Below are 23,891 nucleotides of genomic sequence, written 5' to 3'. Positions count from 1 at the left end.
TAGTTAGACGGATTATATATATATTTAACATATGCATTTAATACATTAATTTTAACCCATTGATATTTAAGGTATAAGATATACTTAAGATATATTAGTTTTAATACATGATATATATTATATATATATATATATATATATATATTACATTAAATATAGCCCAGCCCCACCTAACCACCTTTCCCCCAAACCTCTGTAGCTCTTGGAGACTACAAAGCCCATCACTCCTTAAGATGGGAGCCATAGTCCCAGCTGACACAAGGTGCCTAGGGTTTTAATTGTGTGCCTTTTGGGGGATCTTGGAGCCCTACTTGACACTGCTTTAATTGCCCTGGGTCCATGCTATGGAATCCTGGGAATTGGGGTTTGTTGTGGGCCTGGCCATATGTAAAACAACATTAAACACACTCCAAATCCCAGGATTCCATAGCATGGAGCCAGGAAACTGTGTAAAGCGGTGTCACACTGAGTTATCTCTGCAGCGTGGATGGAGCCCCCATTTGAGGCTGAGAGAGTGTGACGCGCCCAATGCCTCCAATGGTTTCAAACCCTGCTCTCCAGAGCTGTCCGCTCTATAGCTGGGGAAGGGTTGGAAGGCCTGAGAGATGGAGGGTCCTTTCCACTGCCCTTGCAGTCAAGGGTTTCTTCCTAATGTTCAGAGCCTTGCCTTAGAGGATGATGGGATACGCAGTATACCGATACCAGGCAGACAGGTTGAGGGCTTCTGGGCAAGAGATAAGAATTGCGCCAGAGGCCCTAAATAATGGAGTGTTCTCTCTGGGCCTTTCAGTGCGATGTTTAGTGGAAGCTCACCACAGAGCTGCTCTGGAGGACTTAGAGGACGCTGGAGGAATGTGGGAAAACTGCAAACAACAAAGAAACACTATTACTTTTACCTGAGAGAAGAACTCTCTGGGCATCTCCAGGTCCTCCAGCGCAACTCCATGGTCAACATACTGGAGGCGCCACAAACGCCCAGAGAAGCATTTTCTCCAGGAACATTTAAGTTCTCCATCACAACTCTATGGTCAAACTCCAGCAAGAGTTGCGCTGGAGGACCTAGAGAGTCCTTCCTAGGGAGAACGTACTAATAAAACCCATGAATGATCAGATCCACCAAAGCCAGACCTGCGAATGTGGAGGACGACTGGGCAGAACCAGGTTGTTCTCATGGGTTCAGTTTTTATTTTGTTGATTGCTTTATTATTATTATTATTATTATTATTATTATTATTATTATTGTCAATATGTATTCATGTGTATTATGTTAATTTATTATTTTGGTAGAATGTATGCCTTAGGCAGGTTTATTTCATTTCATTCTATTTTAACTGATTTTATGTACAGCGCTGTGTAAATTTATAGTGCTCTATAAATAAATAAATAAATAAATAAATAAATAAATAAATAAATAAATCAGAAAGAAAGCATCCATGGTAGGGGTCTTTCAGCCACCTGGCCGGGGGATTATGGGCACTGTAACCCTCAGGAGGATACTGGCCTAGATTGGGAGGGAAAATAATCCACCACCGAGGCAGAAAGCCTGACCTGTGGCACAGCTTTCTGAAATGCCAGGGCAGGAAGAAAGGCACATCATGTGCCACGCCAGACTTGGAGGGCCGGTTTGACAGCAAAATGTGGCCCAGTAGCCAAAACTGTCACAGACACACCTTTGCAAGCAGCTGCAACACAACAGGCAGGTAAGGCCCAAGTGAGCTTGCCAGGGCCCTTCAGTAGGTTTGGGTGCCAGGAGAGCTTACCTGGGCCTCACCTGCGCATTGTAACTGCTTGCACAGGTGTGACTGCAGCAGTCTTGGGCCACGTTTTCCTATCAGACTGGCAGCAGTCCCAAGTCCTTCCTGTCTGGGAAAAGCCCTGGGCAAGGCTACCTTGTGCCTCTTTGGCCGAGTGTGGGAAAATAAAGATGTAAAAACATACTCTCACACACAACAGCCTCCAGTGCCCAGATTCTGGGAACTATACAGTCAGCCCTCTGTTTTCATGGGGGATCTATCCTGGACCACCCCCTGCAAAAACAGAGACTCACAGATATTCAAGCCCTACAGGCTAGAATGGGGCGCATGCCTTCAAGCACTGTGAGGCATGCATCGTGGGGGTGCCCCATTGAGAATAACGGAGGTTGCCCCCTCCATGAATAATCAGGAGTGCAGATCTCAAGTCTGCAAGAAAGGAGAGGCCACTGTAGTCCAAGGGTGCACCTAGACTGTAGAAATTATGCAGCTTGACCCATTTAAGAACTATCGCTCCATCCTATGGAATCCAGGGATCTATAGAATCAGAGTTGGAAGAGGCACCAAAGGCCATCCAGTCCAACCCCCTTCTGCCATGCAAGAACTCACAATCAAAGCATCCCCATTGAGAGATGGCCCTCCAGCCTCTGTTTAAAGACCTCCAAAGATGGAAACAACAGCCCTTACTGTCAGGAAGTTCCTCCTAACATTGAGATGGAATCTCTCACTGCAGCTTGCATCCATTGCTCCATTGTGTCCTGTTCTCTGGAGCAGCAGAAATCAAGCTTGCTCCCTCCTCAATATGACATTCCTTCATATAGTTTTGTTGTTGTGTGCTTTCACATTCCCGATTTATGGCAATCCCAAGGGGGACCTATATCACGAGGTTTTCTTGGCTAGTTTCTTCAGAGGGGGGTTTGCCATTGCCATCCTCTGAGGCTGAGAGAGTGTCACTTGCCCTAGGTCACCCAGTAGGATTTTAACCCTGCTCCCCAGAGTCATAGTACCATACTCGTCTTCTCTGCCGAAGAGGGCTGTTGCCTTTCTAAACTACAGACGCCAGGATTGTGTAAGACGGAGACATGGCAGTTCGAAGGGAAGGAAGGTCTCCTTACAAAACACAGACTTCTCAGTGGTGACCCCATGTTTGTAAAGCTATTTACCGACAAGCTGTCCTGCCTTTAAACAGCCCTTGAACATGCTTTTAATCCAGTAAGCATAAAAGATGTTATATACTTGTCCAAGCTCCTGATCAAATGAGATAATTCCCTTCTTATCTGCTTTGTTCACTGTCCAGATTTCACAACCATACATAAAAAGGGGAAATGTAATGGCAAGGACAATTTTAACTTTAGTACAGTGGGCTCTTGGTATCTGCTGGGGTTTGGTTCTAGGGCTGCACCCATGGATAAATCTGTAGATGTTCAGGTCCCATTATATGCAATGGCATAGTAAAACGGTGTCCCTTATATCGAATGGCAAAATCAAAGTTTGCTTTTTGGAATTACACTTTAAAAAACATTTCCAAGCCACAGATGGTTGATTCTATTGATTCAGAATCCCTGGATATGGAGGGCTGACTATATTCAATGATATACCTTTACGCTCCAGGATCTTGTCTAGTTCCTTCATAGCTGCCCTTCCAAGTCCTAGTCTTCTTCTGACTTCTTGACTGCTCCAAGAGCAAATCAAGCGTGGACTCTCCCTAGAAGCCAAGATAACTAAGCTGAGACTGTTGTACTTTGGATGCATCATAAAAAGATATGACACCCTAGAAAAGACAATGATAGCAATAGCAAGTACATTTCTATACTGCTTACCAGTGAACTAAGCACTCCCAAGCAGTTTACAATGTGTAAGCCAATTGCCCCCAACAAGCTGGGGACTCATTTTACTGACTTACTAAAGCAGCGGTCCTCAACCTGTGGGTTGTTGCCCCTTTGGGGGTCAAATGACCCTTTCACAAGGGTTGCCTAAGACCATTGGAAGACACATAATTCCGATGCTCTTAGGAACTGAGACACCGCTAATTTTATGGTTGGGGGTCACCACAACATGAGGAACTGTATTAAAGGGTTGCAGCATTAGGAAGGTTGTGAACCACTGTACTAAAGGATGGAAGGCTGAGTGGACCTCGGAGCCTGCCTGGGATCGAACTCACAACCTTGTGGCTGCAGGACCAGCGTTTATAACCACTGTGCCAACATGGCTCCAGTAATGCTTGGTAAGGTAGAAGGCAGGAGGGAAAGAGGAAGATCCACATTATTATATTTGGATAAACTCAAGTAAGGAAGCCATGGCTACCCTGAGCAAAGGCTGTTGGTCTCAGGGTGACTTGGAGGTATCGTATTCATGGGGTTGCCATAAGTCAAAGTTAGCTTGGGGGCAGTTAACGACAAAAACTCTTGATATCTGACTGTATCTGGGTTGTTACACAAGCCTGCAAACAGCTATAGGCTTGCAATCTGTACACAGTGGTCCCTCCACATTCGCTGGGGTTCGGGGTGAAGGATCCCTGCGAATAGAGAAAACCCTCAAATTTAAAAAAAATGCTATTTTTCTTACCTGAGAGAACACCTTTCTAGGAATCTCCAGGGCCTCCAGTGCAACTCTATGGTCAACATCAGCCAGAAGTTGATCACAGAAGCATGCTGGAGGACCTAGAAATGAATAGAGAAGTGTTCTCTCTAGGAACATCTCTATGGTCAACTTCTGGCAGAATTGCACTGGAGGACCAAGATATTCCTAGAGAGAACATATTAATCTAAACTGCAAATAATCAAATCTACAAAAGTCAAAGCTGCAAATGTGGAGGGCCAACTGTATTTTAAAATTGTAGATTCTGGAGGGGGATCATCCAGGGAACGCTCAGGCAGTGGAAGCCCTGTTTTCTCACACCACTTGGAAGTTTATCCCTGTTCAGAAGGGGATAGGGATCTGTTTGGTTTTTTACACCCCTCCCTCATAGAACCAGAGTTGGAAGAGACCATAAGGGCCACAGTACAACCCCATTCTGCCATGTAAGAAAACAGAATCCAATATTACAATACATAACCCCCCCCACCCCAAGACCAAAGAGACTGAATTCAAGAGTCTGGCTCAAGGGCAGGGTGGGGTAGGGGCTCAGAAAGTCCATCTGCACAGGCAGGCTTCTCCAAAGAATGTATTTTTTATTATTATTTACCCACAATGGCAGCCATCGTATAAAAAATGCTTGTTTCTGCTGTCTCGGCCCCAGTGTATAAACTGTCCCCACCCTCCCTTCAACCCATGACTGTCCCTTCCCCGCTTCCCCCTTTTCCCAGCTGTTCCACCCCCCCTGAAAATCCTTTGGGGGGAAAAATCCCAGACATCACCCACTAACACAAATAGTTGACAGGGTGATAAACTGGGGGGAGAAGTTGGGGTCTGGGGGGGCATCTGACCGAGTCCTCCCCGCCTTCCTGGTCCCCATGCCCTCTGTCTTTCTGAGATCTGGAGTGGAGCATTTTGCAGAGGGCATGCCACATATACAACCCCCCCAAACCCCAATCCCACCCCTATATCCCCCTGCAACAAATCAACCTAGAGAAATCCCAGCCTAGGTTTAAATAGGAACTGGAAAAAACAACAACCCAAAAGACCAGGAAGAGAAAAAGGAGAGGGGGCCAACCTGGGTAAAAAGAAAGGTAACACTCCCCCTCCCCACACACAAAATATGAGTCCGGTTTTCAAACCTCAGAGTTCCAGTGACCTATGAGTAGTGTCCTTGTTCCAAATGCCCCCAAAATTGATGGGATCAGAACCCACAGCCCAAGGAAGAGCTGTTCCGGGAGATGGCTCCCAGCTGTGGGATGGGGATGAGTTTATCTGTCCATCCGTCCAAGGCGATGGAGGTGTGTGTGTGTGTGTGTGTGTGTGTCAGCCGTCACGCAATGAGCTTGCAGTGACACAGCTCCTTGTACATCTGTCGGCGGAGTTTCGGCATGTCTTGCTGCGTGAAGGTGAAGGGGAGATCCAAAGCCAGGTATTTGGAATACTGCATGAGAGAAAAAGAGAGAGAGAACAAACCAGAGATTAATGACATGGGCCTTAACTGGGGTCTCTTTTACTCAACGCTGTTGTAGCCCTCTTGATGCCAGCTTCATCTGTCACAGCGGCATCTGACAGAATCCTGGGATTTGTAGCTTGGGGAGGCATTGGGGGAGCTCTCTGGAAGTGCATTTTAAGTACCTGTCCAAACTATGAATCCCGGGTTTGCATAGGGTGCAGCCTACAATGCCCAACATTCCTCACCACTGGCAACAGGGTTGCTGGGACCCGTTTTATAACCTCATTTGGCGGGCCACCTAATTCTCAGCCCCACTTTAAGTAATTGACAAGGAGCCACAAAAAAGTTACAGCTGGTCCTAGCCTGGGATGGATTGATGTCTATGACCGGACTGGGTCTGATTTTCTACTGCCTGCCCTCATTCCCAGTAGGCTGGAGTGTGCACTGAAATCAGAAGTGATGTGACACAACCACAGCAGGAGTGGGCTATGTGCCCCTTGGGATCCCTTCCCAGTTCTATAATTCTATCACTTCCAGGGTCAGTTTGGGCTCCTTCCTTGCTTTTTATAGTGGCTTTATCCCCTTTGATGGACCAAAGATGTCCACAGAATTTTTAAAAAACTGTGTCTGTCTGTCTGTGGGCTCACAGGGTTGTCCCAGGAGGATTCAGGAGCCCCAAAATGGATTCTCATGTGCCTATAGAACACCCCCTGGCTTATGGGCACAGAGAGAACAAGAGCAGGCAAAACAAGAAAAGAAAAGAAAAGAGGGAGTCATGCTCCTTCTTCAAAGAGCTGAGACAGTGGTTGTTTTGGAGATTTTAGGAAATGCACAAGCTCACCTGCAGGACAAATGCTCCACAATCGCTGTCATTGTTTTGCCTGGCAATGTTCTGAAGGAGAGAAAAGGAAGAAGCTCAAGGCTGTGAGGACGACAGGGGCAAGGAACAGTGATGTTGTCATGAAGAACCAATACAGGAATACCTCAGTTAACAAACCTCTAACAAAAAAGCTCCTTTTTACTAGTATTTTATGCCCCTAGTCTCCTTTCCTCTGTGATCTAGCAGGGAGTTTTGTAGCAGCATTGGCACTGGGCAACAGTGAAGGATGCCTGGAGAAACACAAGCTTTCAAGTGATGGCAGCATGTCTAGAGTAAACAACAGCAGCATATCTTGAGTAAACAACACAATAAAACATGAGCTGGGAATAAGTGGGATTCTACTCTAGCTGATCCTACTGTAGCCATGTGTGCCTACCACAGGCCATGTGTCTCTAGAATGGGCAAGATAAACAGCAGCAGCCTCCAGAATCCCTTACTGAGCATGCGTGGACAGCAAAAACGGGAACAAAAGGGGAGAGCAGATAAGCCTGTCTTGCCAGCTCCCCCACCCAAGCATGTCAGGGAAGCATACATTTGCAAGTTTAGCTGCCAAAATGGAGGCTGAAGGAAGAAAAAGTCATCTTTCCAGGCATTTTGGAAGAAGCCTTCAAGTGTTCTTCAGAACGTTCAAGATGTTTTTGTCCCCTTAAGGCTTACCTGAGGATATGTTTTATTTCATATGTTCATACTGCTAATTTTGAACAAAAGGTTTGCTGAAACATTTTGAATTTCTCTTCTTTTTCTGGTATAGGAACCTATCCCCCTTCTTTCCAAGTTATTTCTGCCTCTGGTACCAAATTTTCTGTTAAAGAAGTCATGCCTAGGAATGCATACATTTCGTTAACTGAGGTATACCTGTATTCCTTACCTCTCTGGTTAGACCTTCCCCCTTTGGCTCCTTCATGCACTTATGCACACACACACACACACACCTCCACCTGAAGCCAGAATTGTGATGAGGAACACTCACCATTTGGAAAACTCCTCTCCACCCGTCTCGGAAGTCTGGGCGATTTTTCTTGTCTGCTTCAGCCTGCAGGTATTTGCAGATGTGCTGGATAGAAAGAAAGAAGAGACCTGATTTACTGAAGTGGAAGACGCTGCCTCAGAGTGTGGCGGCATCTCCTTCTTTGGAGGATTTTAAACAGCGGCCGGGTGGCCATCTATCAGAGGGATTGCTTTGATGGTTTCTTCTTGCATGGCCAAAGGGGATGGGCTGGATGACCTTTGGGTCTATGTGATTCTATTTGTTGTCTGTGTTTGTGCCTGAAGGTTAGATCCACTGTCCTCTCTAGTACTATACAACTACTCAAACCTGCTCTGTTCCAGGGCTGCTGGGGATTACTGAGGTCTTTTTATCAAAGCTCTTAAAAGTGTCTTCTTTATAGAACAGCCTTCTCCAACTTGGCCCTCCTCTGGCTGTTTTGGAGTGTAACTCCCAGAATCCCCCGTGAGCACTGCAAATCCACAGGGGGGCTGAGTTGGAGAAAGCTTGCTTTACCACTGTGGAAAAGCCTTAAAGCATGGTTTCCAAACTTTAATTCTTCCAGATATTTTGGACTTCAGCTCCCATTCCTGGCTGTTGGCCAAGCTGGCTAAGGCTTATGGGAATTGAAGTCCAAAATACCTGGAGGACCAAAGTTTGGGAACCACTGCCTTAAAGAAAGAAGGTGGCCATCTTAGGTTCTTTTGACAGCAACCATGATGGTGAATCCCATTTTGAGCACTTGGTGATGGCCCTCTCTGTGTTCACGGAACACTGTGCTCTGCCTCCCCACTATTCCCTTTACCTTGGGGCACCGTCTGTTGAGGGTGCGCTGGGAGTCCAGGTACGTGATTTTCTTCTGCTTCACCTCCACGCAGATGAGAGACCAGTGTACCTCTAAGTGGATTGGGATGAGAAGCAGCTCCTTGTTGAAAATGTCCACCTGTGGGTTGTGGGGAGGGGATAAGAAACAGGGGACACAGAATGATCGAACCTTAAGAGCTGAAAAGGACTCCAAAGGCCAACTAATCCAACCCCTGCCATGTAGGAAGACACAGCAAAAGCACTCCCAAAAGATGCCTACCCAATCTGTTTAAACACCTCCAAAGATGGAATCCACTCCCCCAATCTCCAAGGCAGTCCATATTCCACTATCAAATAGCTTTTACAGTAAAAAGGTTACTCCTCATATTTAGGTGGAATATCTTTTCTTGTAATCTGAATCCACTGGTTTGCATTCTAGTCCCTGGAGCAGCAGAAAACAAGTTCGCTCCAATTTCTCCATTACCTCCCTTCAGATATTTAAAGAGGGCTCTCACTCTTCTCTCTCCAAGCTAAACATCCCCAGCTCTCTCATTCCTCATAAAGGTCACCTTTAAATGTATACCCGAATCTAATTCTATTATTGTTTTTAAGGACAATGGAGGGGATCTCAGTAACTTCTGGCCAATTACACCCCACCCCACAGGCTGCAACCCCCTTTACAGTGCTTACAAACACATTTCTTGGGAGTCCTTTCCCAAAATGGCAACCAGAAGTGACGTCAAATTGCTTCCAGACCCCATTTTGAAAAGGTCTCTAACAAAAACAGAGGTATTTGGGGAAGGCCTATGAAAGTGCTGGGTGTGCTTTCATATGTGTGTGGGGATTTCTACATGGTTTAGTGACCAAAACAAACAAACACCCCCCCCCCCCAAAAAAAAACCCACCAAAAATCATGCCAAAAGTAATTTTGGGGGGACTGGTGGATTTGGGGCACTGTCTAGAGGCCTCAGGTGACCCAGGGCCATTCTTTCCAAACCCTGAATCCACACAACCTGTCCCAGGATCCAGACACCAGTCCCCTTCTACTCCAACCTCTGGCCACCCACCCCAATCCTTGGTTGGTCTTGCTCCAACCCCCAAAATAGCAGACATTCTTAGGGCCCTGACTTACGTTTTTGGTCCAGCGCTTCACCCCCTCATACCCCTTGGTTCGTAGCTTATCGTAGAAAAAACTGTTGAAGAAATGAACCTGGTGGGAGAGAAAAACATGTACAGACACATGCAGAGTGTTTTTGTCCCGTGAAAGAAAGCTGCAGCAACTGGGCTGAGAGGTGGAAACAGCAGGAAACTCATCAGAAACCAATTCTATCCATCCTTCCTACTATGTCTTCTCATCATTCGCGGATTGTAGAATAATCTTGTAATGTTGTATTGTATTGTTATATATTTTAATCATGTTTTACGTTAATTTTATAGTTTGGGAGGGAGGGTTGGATCAGGGTTTTGCGAGTTTTATTGTTTTTATATTGTGTATCATAAACTCTGTTTTTACCCGCCCTGATCCCCAAACGGAAGAGGCGGGATATAAATAAATATATTATTATTATTATTATTATTATTATTATTATTATTATTAAGAAGTGGTTCAAGCTGAATTCACAGCTAGAATGCTAGCTGCAGGTCACCAGTAACTGACAGCAGTGTCTGGAAAAGTTAATATTCTTTTTTTATTAACTATAACCACACAGGAGCATGGCCTCTGGGGCACTCTGGCAGCTGTTTGGAGGAACCCTAGGACCTACTGCCCAAAAGAGTGACTCTTCCAAGCTGTGATTAATAATGGCAGCATCAGGAACATCTGTGATTGCCACCTTTACTACAACTCAAAGACGTCACCATGTTAGTCAGGAATTATCAGTATACAAAGGGATCTTGTAGCACCTTTGAGAATGAGAGAAAGAGGTTGGTAGCATGAACTCTCATCTGCACTACAGAATAATGAAGTTTGATACTGCTTTACCTGCCGTGGCTCAATGCTATGGAATTCTGGGATTTGTAGTTTTGCCTTCTCTGTCAGAGCTCTGTTGTCCCAACAAACTACAAATACCAGAATTCCATAGCATGGAGCCCTGGCAGCTACAGCGGTGTCAAACTGCATTATTTCTGCATTGCAGATGCAGCCGAAGTCTACCTTATGAGACACATAAGGTGAAGTGCCTAAGGGCAAACACTTATCTGTCTCTGTGGGTCTCATGTAATTGTTTTTTCCCCTCATTACACAGGTCTGCCTTTCTTTCTTAATCTTTCATTCTCCTCTTCTCTTTCTCTCTTGGAAACTCTGAAGGCAGCAGTGCCATCTGATGCTGAACCACCGGAAATATGCTGAAGAATGCCTGTGCCCCCAGCCTCTCTTTGAATCCAGACTAAATGGGAGCTGGGCTTGGTGGTTTCTTGTAGAGGTGTGCACTTGGCAATACTTCTGGGCTTTCTAATGAAGCAGGAGTAGTTAAAGTGAGACATGGTAAGCATGTGACCATCAAGGGAAGTTTTGTAGCCCTCAACACCTCCAGAATCCCTAAATAGATGCTTTCTTAGCCAAAAAAGGGTGAGCTGCTGATCCTGGAAGCCTCTGGGTAAAACGAGAACTTCCTGAGCTGTTGGGCAATGGAAGATGCTCCCTCAGAGTGTGGTGGGTTATCCTTCTCTGGAGGTTTTTAAACTGAGGCTGGATGGCCATCTGTCAAAGAAAGGGCTTTGAGGGTGGATTCCTACATGGCAGAATCTGGATGGCCCTTGAGGTACAGTACCCTTCAACTCTAGGATCCCATGAATTGACTTATTAACTAAATTGCAATCCCTTCTTCTTCAGCGTCAAAAATATCCATTTCTGAGAATCAGATTACAGACTTTTGACCACTTTTATTTTACAGGAGCCCTTGTGGCTCTTGGAGGTTTCTGGGGCATAGAGGTTCCCCTCAGGCCCACCAGTTGCCCATCCCAACAATAAGACAACAACTTTCCTACATAGCCCTGGTTGTCCCTTCCGTCTCCATAATTCTGGACCCATGGCAAAAGGAGAGGGAGTAGGAGTCCATTTCCATCTGCTAAAAGGCAACCAAGCCTTTACAATCATTGTAACCTCCTGACCTACCTCTCGAGTTGGAAAACTCAGGATCAGATGCTCACCTTCTCTGGCACCGTGTCCATAACAAGATCTCCATACATATTCATGACCTGTTCAGACAAGGTGCGGGGGGAAAAAAAAGAAATGCTAAGTGGGCTTGGTTACAGAGCCATAAACCTGATCATCGCAGTACATACAAACAGAACATTTGCACCTCTTTCCTTGAGTAAAATGGCAGACTTCAAGGAGACCTGAAGCTGCTTTCTGACTACACTTGTTACTATCCCAAGAGCTGCCAATCAATGCTGGCTGCAACACAGCTAATGAGATTCTGTACTCTGTGAGCTGCTTGTTGGGAACTGGCCTGTACAGGTAGGCCAAGCATCTACATGATGTTCTGTTCTTTTATTCATACCCTGCTCCCCTCACCTCCACCCCACCCCAAGGCTGGGACTCAGGGCAGCTTGTAGGATGCAAAGGAAATACAAGTAAAACCACATGTCACTAAAAGCATGTTGAAAATTGTGACTGAAACAGCATTCAACAGTTTCTTGACTTAAAACCATTTAAAACATCAATTTAAAAGCAAAGAACAGAGGTAGTGCGGCACACTAAGAAGAGCTCTGATAGCTGGAAACTGATCCTTGCAAAAACCATCAGTTCGCAAACACCTGCAGTGAGCTTGGAAGAGTTACATTTTAAAGCTGCAAGATGTATTTATTGCTCTTTCCCTGCCATAAAAGAAATCTGCTCTAAATGTCTGTCAAGATGCCTTCTGCAGGGGATGGTATTCCCAAGAGGGCCTTGTCTGAAGAGATTGGAGGTCTTTAGATAGCCAGGCCGTGAATGGTTAGGGGTTCAAACAGTGAAACCAACATCTTGATGTGAGCCAGGAAAGCAACTAGCCACCAGTGCAGGTTTCTCAGTAATGGAGTAGTGGAATCTCACTTTTCCATACCAGTTGATATCTTATGTTGTGCCATTTGAAGCTCCCAGACATTCTTTAAGGCTAGCCCCATGTAGAGCACATTGCTGTAGTCCAGACATGATTAAACAAAGGCATGGCTACTGGCCATGACACATTCTACGAGTGGTAATCCAAAAAGCAACTTTTCTAAGCTACTGCAACATACTGAATCTCTCCCCTCCCCAATCTTCTGATCTCAGAAAGAGGGAAGGGATAGCGCACTGTGCACCTGACACATCATCTGGGGTTACATGCAGCATGCATTATGTGCACTTGGCACACCATCTGCCTTGCCCTTGCCATACATTATCCCAGGGACCCTTAAAACAGGCTATACCTGGTCGTTGAGCCAGTTGGGCCCATAGAGTGTCTGCAAGTCATCCATGGTGACCACGTGGCGCTTGTAGGTCACACGGAAGGTCCGGACCATGGCATTGCCTGGCATACGCTGGTAGGACTGGATCAGCTGGTTGACCAAGGCTTTCCTGCAGGAATATACCAGAGAAAGGAAAAGTCCTCTGTTACTTCAGCAGGGGAAAGCCCTTGGGTCCTGGGTCTCCCACAATCTGCCTCCCCATCCCAATCTCCCTGCACCCCATGCCCTCTGACCCTCCCTAGACATCCCACACCCCTCTCCCGCAAACCACCATATTTCAGTGGTTTTCCAGATTGTACACCAGGATTATCCTTCCTCCCCTCTAAAAGGTTGAAATGCATTCCCTCAGGTTCACTTTCTGGTAGTAAGGGCTTTAAGCAATAACAGGTTTGTACTTTGGGCTCCACCTTTTTTGTATTTGGCTCTGCCCACCACTGGAATGCAGCCCTCCTAGAACTTCTCTGAAATGGCAGTCCCCTCTTACTTTACTGGGAAGTGGGGTGCTCAGCACTGTAGTCACTTTGTTCATAGTTAGGCATATTTTCAATATCCCCTTTCCTACCATTAGCTTCTAAAATTTCAAGTACAGCAATATATTCTTTCTAGACACCAAGCTTCCACACACCTTCTCTCATGACCCTTTTTGACTACAAAGCAGGTCACCTTCAGCGCTCTCCCATTTAGAAACACAAGGCCAATTTTAGCACTCAGAAGCACATTGTTGAAATGCTGGCACCTAGAGATGTTGACTTTTCTACCTCCAACACACACCTCTGCACAGGCCTGAAAAACATTCATTCTGTGAAATGTTTGTGCAATTATGAACTATGGTTTGGAATCCACATTAAATTACCAGAAAATCTTTTCCTCTCTGTTTCATCCCTCAGTGGAAAATGTTTAGTAAAATAATTTAGAGTATCTTTTCTTTTATATGAATTATATTTAAGCTGCATTAAAGAACCAGTTTCCAAATCAAGAGAAGTCATAGTTCCACTATATTCTACACTAGTCAGGCCTCATCCAGAGTAATATGTTCAGTTCTGGGTATCTCATTTTAAGAAGGATACAGGTAAGTTGGAGCGGCTTCAGAGAAGGGCCCAATTTGTATTTCCCAACTTCTCACTTCTACGTGGTTATAAATCATTCAAATCTATTTCAACTGGTATTAATTTGCCTTTTAAAGTGTCTTTTAAATGTTCTGGGTCATTTAAAATCATTTTAGAATCTTCAGTAGAAAGGGAGACCCAATGGCCGACCGCTTGCCTTGCAGGAATCCACAACTACAGCACTCCTGAAAGATGACTATCCAACCTCTGTTCAAAATGGCCTATAAAGGAAAACCCACCACCCCCGGAGGCATTCTAAATTCCACTCTCAAACAGCTCTTATAGTGAAGAAGTTCCCCTAAATGTTGAGGTAGGATATCTTTTCTTGTAATTTAAATCTATCCTTTCATGTTCCAGTCTCTCTCAAGCAGAAAACATGCTTGCTCCATCTACATAACATCCTTTCAGATATTTTTAAATTCCATTATTTACACTGTTTTAGTTTCACCACCCTGAGACCTCCAGACAGAGCTTAGGATATACATATTTTAATAAGCAAAAGCTTCCTTGTGAAAAAATGGTCAATCATTGCAGGATAGGGAACACCGGGGGTTAGAGATAGCTTTTGCTGGGCTTTGAGGGCTCTGTGGCCATGTTCTAGAAGAGTTTATTCCTAACGTTTTGCCTGCATCTGTGGCTGGCAAAACATCAGCAATAAACTCTTCTAGAACATGGCCGCATAGCCCAAAAAAACCCACAAAAAACTATGGCTGCCAGCCATGAAAGCCTTTGACTTGACACAGGTCACAGACATACTTTCCCTTGGATTCCCCAAGGAGGAAGGAGGGTGCTGGAGTGGGGCAGGCAGGGAGGAAAGGCAAAGCAAGCCATACCTCTGAGGTGTTGAGAACTCTTGCTGAAAGATGTCCTCCAGCTTTTCCACCACCTCGTCCACGCTGATAGGAATGAGGCTGCCGTACGTTTGCAGAAACTCGTCCAGGATGTCTGGTGGCAAAGAAAGAAGAAAGCTGAAGACATGGTACCCTGCCTCAGCAGGCCGAGCTGGAACCGGAGCCCAGCTTGGAAGGCTGGAGGAGTCGGCGAGAAGGAAGAGCAAGCACACAACCTCTCAGGTGCCCCGGAAAAAATGAATCATAGAATCAGAGTTGGAAGAGACCACAAGGGCCCTGATCCAGTCCAACCCCCTTGCCATGCAGGAAATCTCAATCAAAGCATCCCCATTGACAGATGGCCATCCAGCCTCTGTTTAAAGACCTCAAGGAAGGAGACTCCACCACAATCTCCGAGGAAGGAGTGTGCTCCACTGTCAAACAGCCCTTACTCTCAGGAAGTTCTTCCTAAAGTTGAGGTGGAATCTCTTTTCCTGTAGCTTGAATGCATTGCGCCATTGTATTCTATTATCTGGAGTAGCAGAAAACTAGCTCCCTCATCAATGTGACACCCCTTCAAGTTTCTTAACCTTCTCTTCTCCAGGCTAAACATCCCCATCTCCCTAAGTCATTCCTCATAGGACTTCATGGTTTTCAGACCCTTCACCATTTTGGTCGCCCTCCTTTGGAAATGCTCCAGTTTCTCAATGTCCTTTTTAAATTGTTTTGCCCAGAACTGGGCACAATATTCCAGGTGGGGCCTGACCAGAGCAGAATAGAGTGGGACTATTACTTCCCTTGATCTAGACCCTATACTTCTATTGATGCAGCCTAAAATCGCATTGGCCTTGTTAGCTGCCGCATCTCACTGTTGACTCATGTTCAATTTGTGGTCTACTTGGACTTGTCATGAGCCCAGCCTAGAGGGGAGGGATGGCTTGCCAGGGAACCAGGTGTAACTTCTTAAAGTACAGCAGGGAATGAGGGTAGCTGTTTCTAGAGTGAATACGCAAGTGCTCCCAAGTGCTGACATTACAGAGCCAGTGTGGCATAGTGGTTTGAACACTGGACTAAAACTTAGGAGACCAGAGTTCGAACCCCTGCTCAACCATGGAAACCCATTTCTCTCAGCCTCAGAGGAAGGCAAAGGCAAACCCCCATGAATAAATCTGGTCAAGAAAATCCTGTAATAGGTTCACTTTAGGATCACCATAAGTCAGAAAGGACTTGAAGGCAAACGGGCCTCAGCCCAACAGAATCATAGAATCGTAGAGTTGGAAGAGACCACAAGGGCCATCCAGTCCAACCCCATTCTGCCATGCAGGAAATCTAACACCTCACACTGTGCATAAAAAGGGAAGAGGGTGGGAAGACCTTTTCAGCCCCATTAGGCCTAATTAATCAGCATGAGTCTTGTGGATTTCAATCCGCTTCTGCAGATGAATATATATCTTCTGAAGAACTGGGCTGAACTCAACAGCCCTTCTTGTTATCCCTTCAGAAGAAAGAAAATGCCTTTTGGTTTCGGAAGGCCTCTGAGGACTGACTGTTCAGAAAGAAAGGGGCTTTCCTGAATGGGCTCCATTATTTGTTGCTCTCTTTAAATGGCCATTTGCTGAACTGCTTTTAATTCCATTGCTAGTTTAACTTTTTATATGAGATGAAGTTTTTTTATGTAGCCGTAGCGGTTTGTACCTTTGTAACAGGCCCTGAGTCCCAGGCTGGGGAAAGGTGGGAAATAAAAAATAACAAAGTGACTGCAAGATTCCTTTTGTCTCCTCCTTTGCTTTTAAATGCTGAAACAGATTAATGCACATCTCTTTTTGACAACTTATAGTGTGTGTTACGGTGCTCTTGTGTTGCTTTTTTTGCAATCAATTCACTGTAACCTTCTCCCCCCCCCACCTTTCCAGCCTTAGAGGAAATGTAATGGGCTTGGCAAGGCAAAATTGTGTAACCCTCCAGATATGGCTGGGCTGCCCCATATCATTGCTCCCTGGCCTCGCACACTCATTCGCTCACACACGCCCTTACTGTGCACACAGGTGATGTGTTCTTCCCTCAGTGGGCTGTGCTGGGCCATCTTCTCGCCGAACCTCTCTTGCCCCCCTTCGGCGGCCGACTCTGCCTGCTGGCTCCCCACTTCCAGCCTGATTCCAGAAGGATCCAGCAGCCTCTCCTTGTCCCGGGGGCCTTGGAAGAGCTCCTCAGCTGCATGGTCTCCAATGCTACAGACGTTGCTGATGAGGATGGTGGCATCCGCCACTCCAGGGAGGGAGCAGAGGTCACCGTCAGGAGTGAGGGACGCAAAGCCATTGGGGAGACCATCCAGGGGGCCTATAAGCCAGTGAGAGAGACCCAGGAGGTTGTTGAGGGCCTTGCAATAAACCCCAGATATCATGGCAGCACGCCCTCATTAGAAACAGGGAAGTTGTTTTAAATGCGAGTTAGAAATGTGCTCCCACCGTCAGGAGATAGAGCCTACCTCAAGATATTGAGACCTCTCCCATCCAAGCTATTTTGCTTCTATGTCCTGTCTAACCCATCACCAAAGAGCTGAAACCTCCAGCCAGAAAATGACAGGTGTGCATCCCCCATGGGACCAGAGAGACCCTGAAGTGGCCCCAAACAGAATCCCACCCCAACACCTGAATTTCTTCATCTTTCTCTTCCCTTTTGGCCATAGTGTCAGTTGAATTGCACATCATTATTTTAAACACTGAACTGCCCTGAGCATACTGGCATTCTGCAGAGATTACTGATTCACTTAACATCCTGTTCTATCCCACTCATGTAAATTTATCTCTGGAATAAACAAACATTATGAACTGGGAGTTCAGAGGGTTCCTTCGTGCTACACACTGTAGTCCTATGGCTCCACTTTAATGGCCAAGGTTCTATCCCAAGGAATGCTGGGATCTACTGTTTCATGAGGCATTTTGAAATTTTCTGACAGAGCGCTCTGGCTCCTCATTCAACTACAGTCCCAGGATTCCACAGGCTGCAGTCATGGTAGACCTATTCAAGTTGTATCAAAGGATGACAACGTTCTTGCCATTGGCAAGGCAGCTTTGACCATCTGACTGTTTAGAGCAGAATTTGCAAACATGTTTTTTTTCTTTTGGGGGGGGAATGCAGTATGGAAGATTCTGGGAGCTGCAGTCCAAAAAAGAGGAATGTTTCCAAATTTGGGTTTACAGATCAAATGAGATCAAAACTAATGACTTCCATCATTTGCATTCTGCATGATTATACCCCCCCCCCACATACTTTGTGTACAATCCCACATGGAGGAACAATACAATAGAGAGGGCAGTTGATTAAAAAGAGAACACAATGCCTAGTCCGAACAACAGCCCTGCTTCATTAGCGCCACAACCCCTCTGCCAGATTCACAGACAGGGGAGAGGGCCTGAGGTTTACCTCGCTCTCCATCCAGGCCGATCTCGGCCTCGCCAACCTTCCGAGTCCTGGGGGAGGCTTGGACCCCCCCAGTAGGGTATTTGAGCATGGCAGCCGTCTCTTCCTCATCCAGCTCCATGCCTCCAGGATCTTTGTCAAAACTGACCCTCTGCAGCTCCACATACTGAGGGTAAGAGGAAGCGTCCTCCATCAGGGCTCCCAGCAAGCTGAGGCGAGAGGTCTGTGGCACAGATGAAGACGTGGGGAAGGCTCCATCCAACCCGTAGTCCAGGTGAGGCTCAGAGGAAAGGTGGGACTTGAAGGGGGCAGAGCGGGGCCGGTGTTTGGCTCGGCCCTGGCAGTCCTCTTCCCCTAAGGGGCAGCTTTTCTTGTAGATAGAGAGGTGGTCGTCATCAGGCTGTGACCCGGGGGAAAGGGACAGGGAGGACCGTGCCCGCTTTGTCCCAGACCGGCGACGCCCCTTGCAGGCCATTTTGCCCCAGAGCTTCCAATGGAAAGCCAGGGAGGAGCTCTTGGAATACAGAAGCATCCGGAAGGCCTGCAGGGCCCGCTGGCGCCGACGCCGGGAGCCATGCCGCCTCAAGGTGCCTCCCAGCAGCTGTGGGCGACCCCGGGAATTGGCAACTGCCTTCACTTCAAAGGGCCAGGCCCGTCCTCCACTTCGGGCAACCTTCCCAGTGCTGCTGGCTTTGTTTTGCGTGGGATCAGATGTACTCCCTGACACTCCCCAGCCGGACATGCAGGGATGATCCCAATTCCCTTTCTCTTCCTCATCGCTGCCGGAGGACAAGGGGTCGAAGCCCGGAGGCTTTTTGCTGGTGTAGCCCAATCTCCGGTTGCCCTCAAAGCAGCCACCACCTCCACGTTTGGGTTCACGTTCGCCCCACTCCCGAGAAGGACGGCAGATCTTGTCCTGATGGCCCATCGTATTCTGCAGGCCGGGGGATGCCCCCCAATACTTCCTGGCCTGAATGGCTTCCTTCATGGTTCCAATGCTCCTGTAAGAAAAAGAGGAAAGACTGTCTTTCAGCCAAAAGGGAACTGATGGGATTCAAAGTCTTCCCTCCCTGCTCCCATAGGTCTTTGGCAATTGGCTGCATACAAGGAAAATACTATTAATAATGTGCTGTATTATTTGTATTATTTTCCTTTCTTTTTTCCCTTTTTTTTGAACCAATGTAATTTTAATCCTATGGACAGTTTGCTAATATTCTTTTTTTCAAGTTCAAGTGATGTGAACTTTCATCTGATTCTATTCTAAACCTTGTAAACTGCCTTGATTAGCCAAAGAAAGGGAAAAAGCAGGACAGACAGTCAGCTTTCCGCATTTGCAGCTTTGACTTTTGCGGATTTGATTAGTTATGGGTTTGATTAATAAATTCTCTCTAGGAATCTCTAGGTCTTCCAGCTCAAATCTATGGGCAATGCCTGCAGACATCATGCTGGAAAACCTAGATATTCCTAGAGAGAACACTTCTTTAGGTATTTGTAGGTCCTCCAGTGCAATTCTATGGACAACCTCTGGTAGATGTTAATCATAGAGTTGCACTGGAGAACCTACAAATGCCTAGATAAGTGTTTTCTTAAGTAAACAAAAGACTCTCCCTCCACTTTGACAGGTGTCCTAAGTCCCTAAGCCCAGCAAATGTGGAGGGCCTACTGCAAATGAAACCAACAGCCAACAAGAGCTTCCTCTTCTAGAAAAGAGAACTGATAGGCCACAAGGAGGGAACTGCTTCCATTCATCAGCGATTTGTTCATTTAGCATGTTATACCCTACATGTTTCCAGACAAAGGAGGAGAAAAAACAACAACATGGAAAAGCCAACCCCCAGGTTGGCCACAAACTCTTTCCAGTTCTCCCTTTGCTCTCACAGTGGGCTGCAGGATTTGGCTGGCCATTGCGCCTACACTTTCTGAAATCTACCCTCAAAGCCTTGAGAACTAGACATTTGCTGGAACAATCAATTCGTCACCAGAACCAAGACACTATGTCTGCTGAACTGTCCACTATCCAGACTAGACATCATGCATGCAAAGTGGAATTACAGGTGACTGACAGCCTTCTTTCATCTTTCTCTCTGGAGGTACTTTGACACAAGTCAAAACCAAAAACAAAATGTGTCTCAGCCTGGCTTGGAAAAGGGACAAATTTGGCTGAGTATTTTTATTCTCTACTTCTCAGACAGATAGGAGGTCCTGCTGCTGCTCCTTTAAAAGCAACAGCACAAAATACTAATGTTTATTTGCTTTTTAAGCCCCGGAGGCTTTGGAGAAACTTTTCCACACGCCTAGTCGCTGGAAAGGCTTGGTACTCCTTTACCACTTGGATTGGCCATTCAAGATACCTAGGTAGCTCTATCCACTCTATCAGCATACAAGGTGCAGAGCAGGGAGATGAATGAAAACTTGCTTCAAACTGTTCAGCAGTGAGGAGCCAGTATCAGAAACACACTAGTCACCTCCCATCCAAATATTTTGCATTTAGCAAAACTGAGCCTCTCAGAAAATGATGCTCTGAGAGGACAACAGATCTCAACTCTCGTTTGCAGAACCAGGCAGACCTCCTTCTTGCTGGATCTGCTGGGATTTTTGGTAAAAGACCGAGATCCACCAGTCAGAACTCAAGAATTCTGAGCATACCATTAGTACTAAACTCTTTCCACCGTCACCCACTCTTAGTTACAACACGCTCCCCCCCTTCATTTCAGCAGTATAATTGATAGTGGGTTGAGAAACAGTTCTGGGGTGAGCAAAGAAAATTAAAAATCTTTCCTAATCTAGTGCAAATCTAATGACACATCCAGATCTTGGAAGCATTATCTTTTTGAGGGGACTACAAATGCCAGAATCCCCCACCGCACATACCATACCTTAAAGATAAAAGAAATACATTGGCATTACCACCTGTCGCACTGTCACCAAGTTTTCTTAATTCCTAGCTGTAACTGGGTTAATGCTTGTCAGTCAGCAGAGTTAATACAGCAGTACTTTCTGCATCCAGTTTTGTTCCAATTGTGCCCCACCAATTCTGGATCTACCTGGATACCTGTATTACATGGGCTGAGTCTCCCTTATCCCCCAATCCCCCAAAATCCCCAACGTCTTTCATGGGTGGCTGAGATAGGGACACATTTGCTTCTTGATTTGGTTCATGCACAAAATTATTAAAAATATGATGTACAAAACTGCTTTCAGGCTCTGTGCATAAGCTATATACGAAACATAAATGAAGTTTGCATTTAAACTTGGGTCCTATCTCCAAGATATCTCATTATGTTATTGCAAATGTCCCAAAATCTGAAAAATCCAACATTTCTGGTTTCAAGCATTTTGGGTGAGTTCAATGAAGGGGGGCATATCTAACTCACAAAAAGAGAGAGAAAACTTATTTCACTCAGTTATTCTCAAAGATCCCACAAGACCCCTTTGTGAACTGATATTCCAGACCAAGATGGCGATGTCTCTGAATACTGGCTCTCTAGAATTATCCTATGTAGGCTGATCAAGTATTCTGTACCTGACCCACAAAGAGAGAGAGAAAGAAAACTCCCTTCGTAGTTATTCTCAAAGGTGCATTTTGCTGTTTTTGTTCTCAATTCAAAGGGTATCATAGAATCATAGAGTTGGGGGAGACCCTAAAGGCCACCTAGTCCAAACCCCATCTGCCATGCAGGAAATCACAATCAAAGCACCTCAAACAGATGGCCATCAGTGTGTTCCATGGTCAAACTGCCCTTACTCTCAGGAAGCTGAGCTGGAATCTCTTTTCCTGCAGCTTCCATCCATTGCTCCATTGGGTCTTGTTCTCTGGAGCAGCAGAAAACAAGCTTGCTCCCCCCTCAATGTAACACCCCTTCAAGTACTTACACAGGCCTCTCATGTCACCTCTCAGCCTTCTCTTCCCCAAGCTAAACAGACCAGCACCTTCAGTAGCTCCTCCGAGGGCTTCATGGTTTCCAGACCTAGACGTTCTTTCTAAGGTTTCAGTGAACTTTTCCCCCTGTAGCTTGCATCCATTGCTCCACTGTGTCCTATTCCCTGGAGCAGCAGAAAACAAGCTTGCTCCCTAAACAGGGCTATCATCATATCCCCTCTTAGCCTTCTCTTCTCCAGGCTAAACATCCCCAGCTCCCCAAGTCCTTCCTCATAGGGCTTCATGGTTTCCAGACCCTTCTTCGTTTTAGTGGCCCTCCTTTGGACGCAGGGCTCCAGTTTCTCAATGTCCTTTTTGAATAATGGCGCCCAGAACTGGAGCCAGGATTATTGCAGGTGAGGCCTGACCAGAGCAGAATAGAGTGGGACTATTACTTCGCTTGATCCGGACACTGTATTTCGATTATCGCAGCCTAAAATCGCATTGGCCTTGTTAGCTGCCGCATGGCACTGTTGATTCAGTGTTCAACTTGTGGTCTCCTTGGATTCCTAGATCCCTTTCACGCGGACAAGTCTCCTGAGGCCAGGCGCCCTCCATCCTAGATCAGTGTGCTTCACTTTTGCACTCCTGGCTGCTGTTCTCTACAGCCGACCTGGTCCAGTGAGCTCCAAACTGTGCCCTTGGAGGGATTTTGGACTCCAGTTCCCAGAATCCCAGGCTACTGCCCAACGTGGCCGAGGCTTCTGGGAGCTGAAGTCCAAACCCCCTGAAAGGCAGGACCACTGTTTTAGGCTCCACAGATCCGCCCAGTTTAAGTGGCTGGAGCCCTGGGAGGCACAGGCCTCCCACTCCCCAGCCCTCCTCGCCTACCTGGGCCTGGGGTCTCCCCCTCGCCCTCCCGGAGCAGCCGAGGCCAAGCGGGGCTTCAGGGCAGGAGAGACAGAGACCAGCTCCAAAGCCCTAGAACTGGGAAGGGGCGTGGCTAGGGGTGCGAAGGGGGCGTGGCCACGGAGGGGAAGGGGCCCAAGGCGGCCAAGGGCCCAACTGCCGCGGAGGATGTCGGGAAGGCAGCGTGGCCACAGAGGGAGGGGGAGGGAGTGTCTCGCTTTCTAGAAAGGGGGGCTACGGAGGCCGAGAGGGGCCTAGAAGGAGAAAGCGGAGCCCGATTCCAGCGCCGCCGCGGCGTCTCACCGTTGTGGCTCCGCCGGGAGCGAGACGGACGGGAGGCCTGGGCTCCCGGCTCCCGTCGCCGCCGCCTCCTCTTTCCTTCAGGGGCCGCCGGCGCCGCCCAAAGGCGTCATCAACAGGCGTCTGAGAGGGAAAGGGGCGGGGCTTACCGTCACCTTTTGGGATGAGGAGGGGGAAGTTCCGGAAGTGAGATCGCGCGCGCATGCGCCTCGCCCTACTCCCTTCCCGCCGCCGTGCGCGTAACGTCATGAGTGTGAGGGCGTGGCGTCTCTCCCCTCAAAGGAGGGTAACGAATTGGCGGCCGCATCCGGGGACTTGCCGCCGCGGTTCCGTGCGTCGTAACCATGACGACACGCAACGGCGGTTTCTTCCCTGTCAATAATCTTTGCCCTCATAGAATTCCTCGAGCTACCAATAAACGAAAAGGGCTTGCCCCGCCCCTCCCCGGTTCCCAAAGATGAACGAGGAAGTGACGTCACAAGCACAGCATGATGGGAAATTGGGAGGAAAAAAAAAAGCTCTTCGCCTTTCAAGCCCTGTGGCCTACAACTCCCATCAGCCCCAGCCATCGGAGCCGACGGTAAAGGGT

General features: G+C 47.0%; 2 protein-coding genes across 5 annotated transcripts in view; one reads left to right on the top strand and one right to left on the bottom strand.

The window, feature by feature from the left end:
- Positions 1 to 4,909: 4,909 nt before the first annotated feature.
- On the bottom strand, positions 4,910 to 23,750 carry LOC149304360 (sentrin-specific protease 3-like). Of its 4 annotated transcripts, none has more exons than XM_089480308.1 (11): positions 23,458 to 23,750; positions 18,238 to 19,235; positions 16,849 to 17,151; positions 14,818 to 14,929; positions 12,840 to 12,987; positions 11,598 to 11,645; positions 9,583 to 9,660; positions 8,452 to 8,589; positions 7,632 to 7,715; positions 6,623 to 6,673; positions 4,910 to 5,769 (listed from the first exon to the last, which is right to left on the bottom strand). In XM_089480308.1, the coding sequence occupies exons 2-11, from the start codon at positions 19,220 to 19,222 to the stop codon at positions 5,659 to 5,661; spliced, it is 2,058 nt and encodes a 685-aa protein (XP_089336434.1). In that variant the 5' UTR covers positions 19,223 to 19,235; positions 23,458 to 23,750; the 3' UTR covers positions 4,910 to 5,658. The 4 variants fall into 4 exon arrangements, with proteins under 4 accessions (XP_089336434.1, XP_089336432.1, XP_089336433.1 ...); XM_089480306.1 differs by lacking the exon at positions 23,458 to 23,750 and adding an exon at positions 23,306 to 23,442; XM_089480307.1 differs by lacking the exon at positions 23,458 to 23,750 and adding an exon at positions 22,985 to 23,082.
- The window catches only part of LOC149304358 (asialoglycoprotein receptor 1-like), a 31,842-nt gene continuing 31,657 nt past the window's right edge, over positions 23,707 to 23,891 (top strand). Inside the window, exon 1 of the mRNA XM_089480313.1 lies at positions 23,707 to 23,882. The gene's annotated coding sequence lies outside the window, so the exon portion shown is untranslated. The remainder of the gene's footprint in view (positions 23,883 to 23,891) is intronic.

Source organism: Sceloporus occidentalis, unplaced genomic scaffold (genome assembly GCF_023333645.1).
Source record: "Sceloporus occidentalis isolate IW3139 unplaced genomic scaffold, rSceOcc1.0.p SCAF_14, whole genome shotgun sequence".
NCBI classification, from domain to species: Eukaryota; Metazoa; Chordata; class Lepidosauria; order Squamata; family Phrynosomatidae; genus Sceloporus; species Sceloporus occidentalis.
This window is presented reverse-complemented; position numbering and strand designations above follow the sequence as displayed.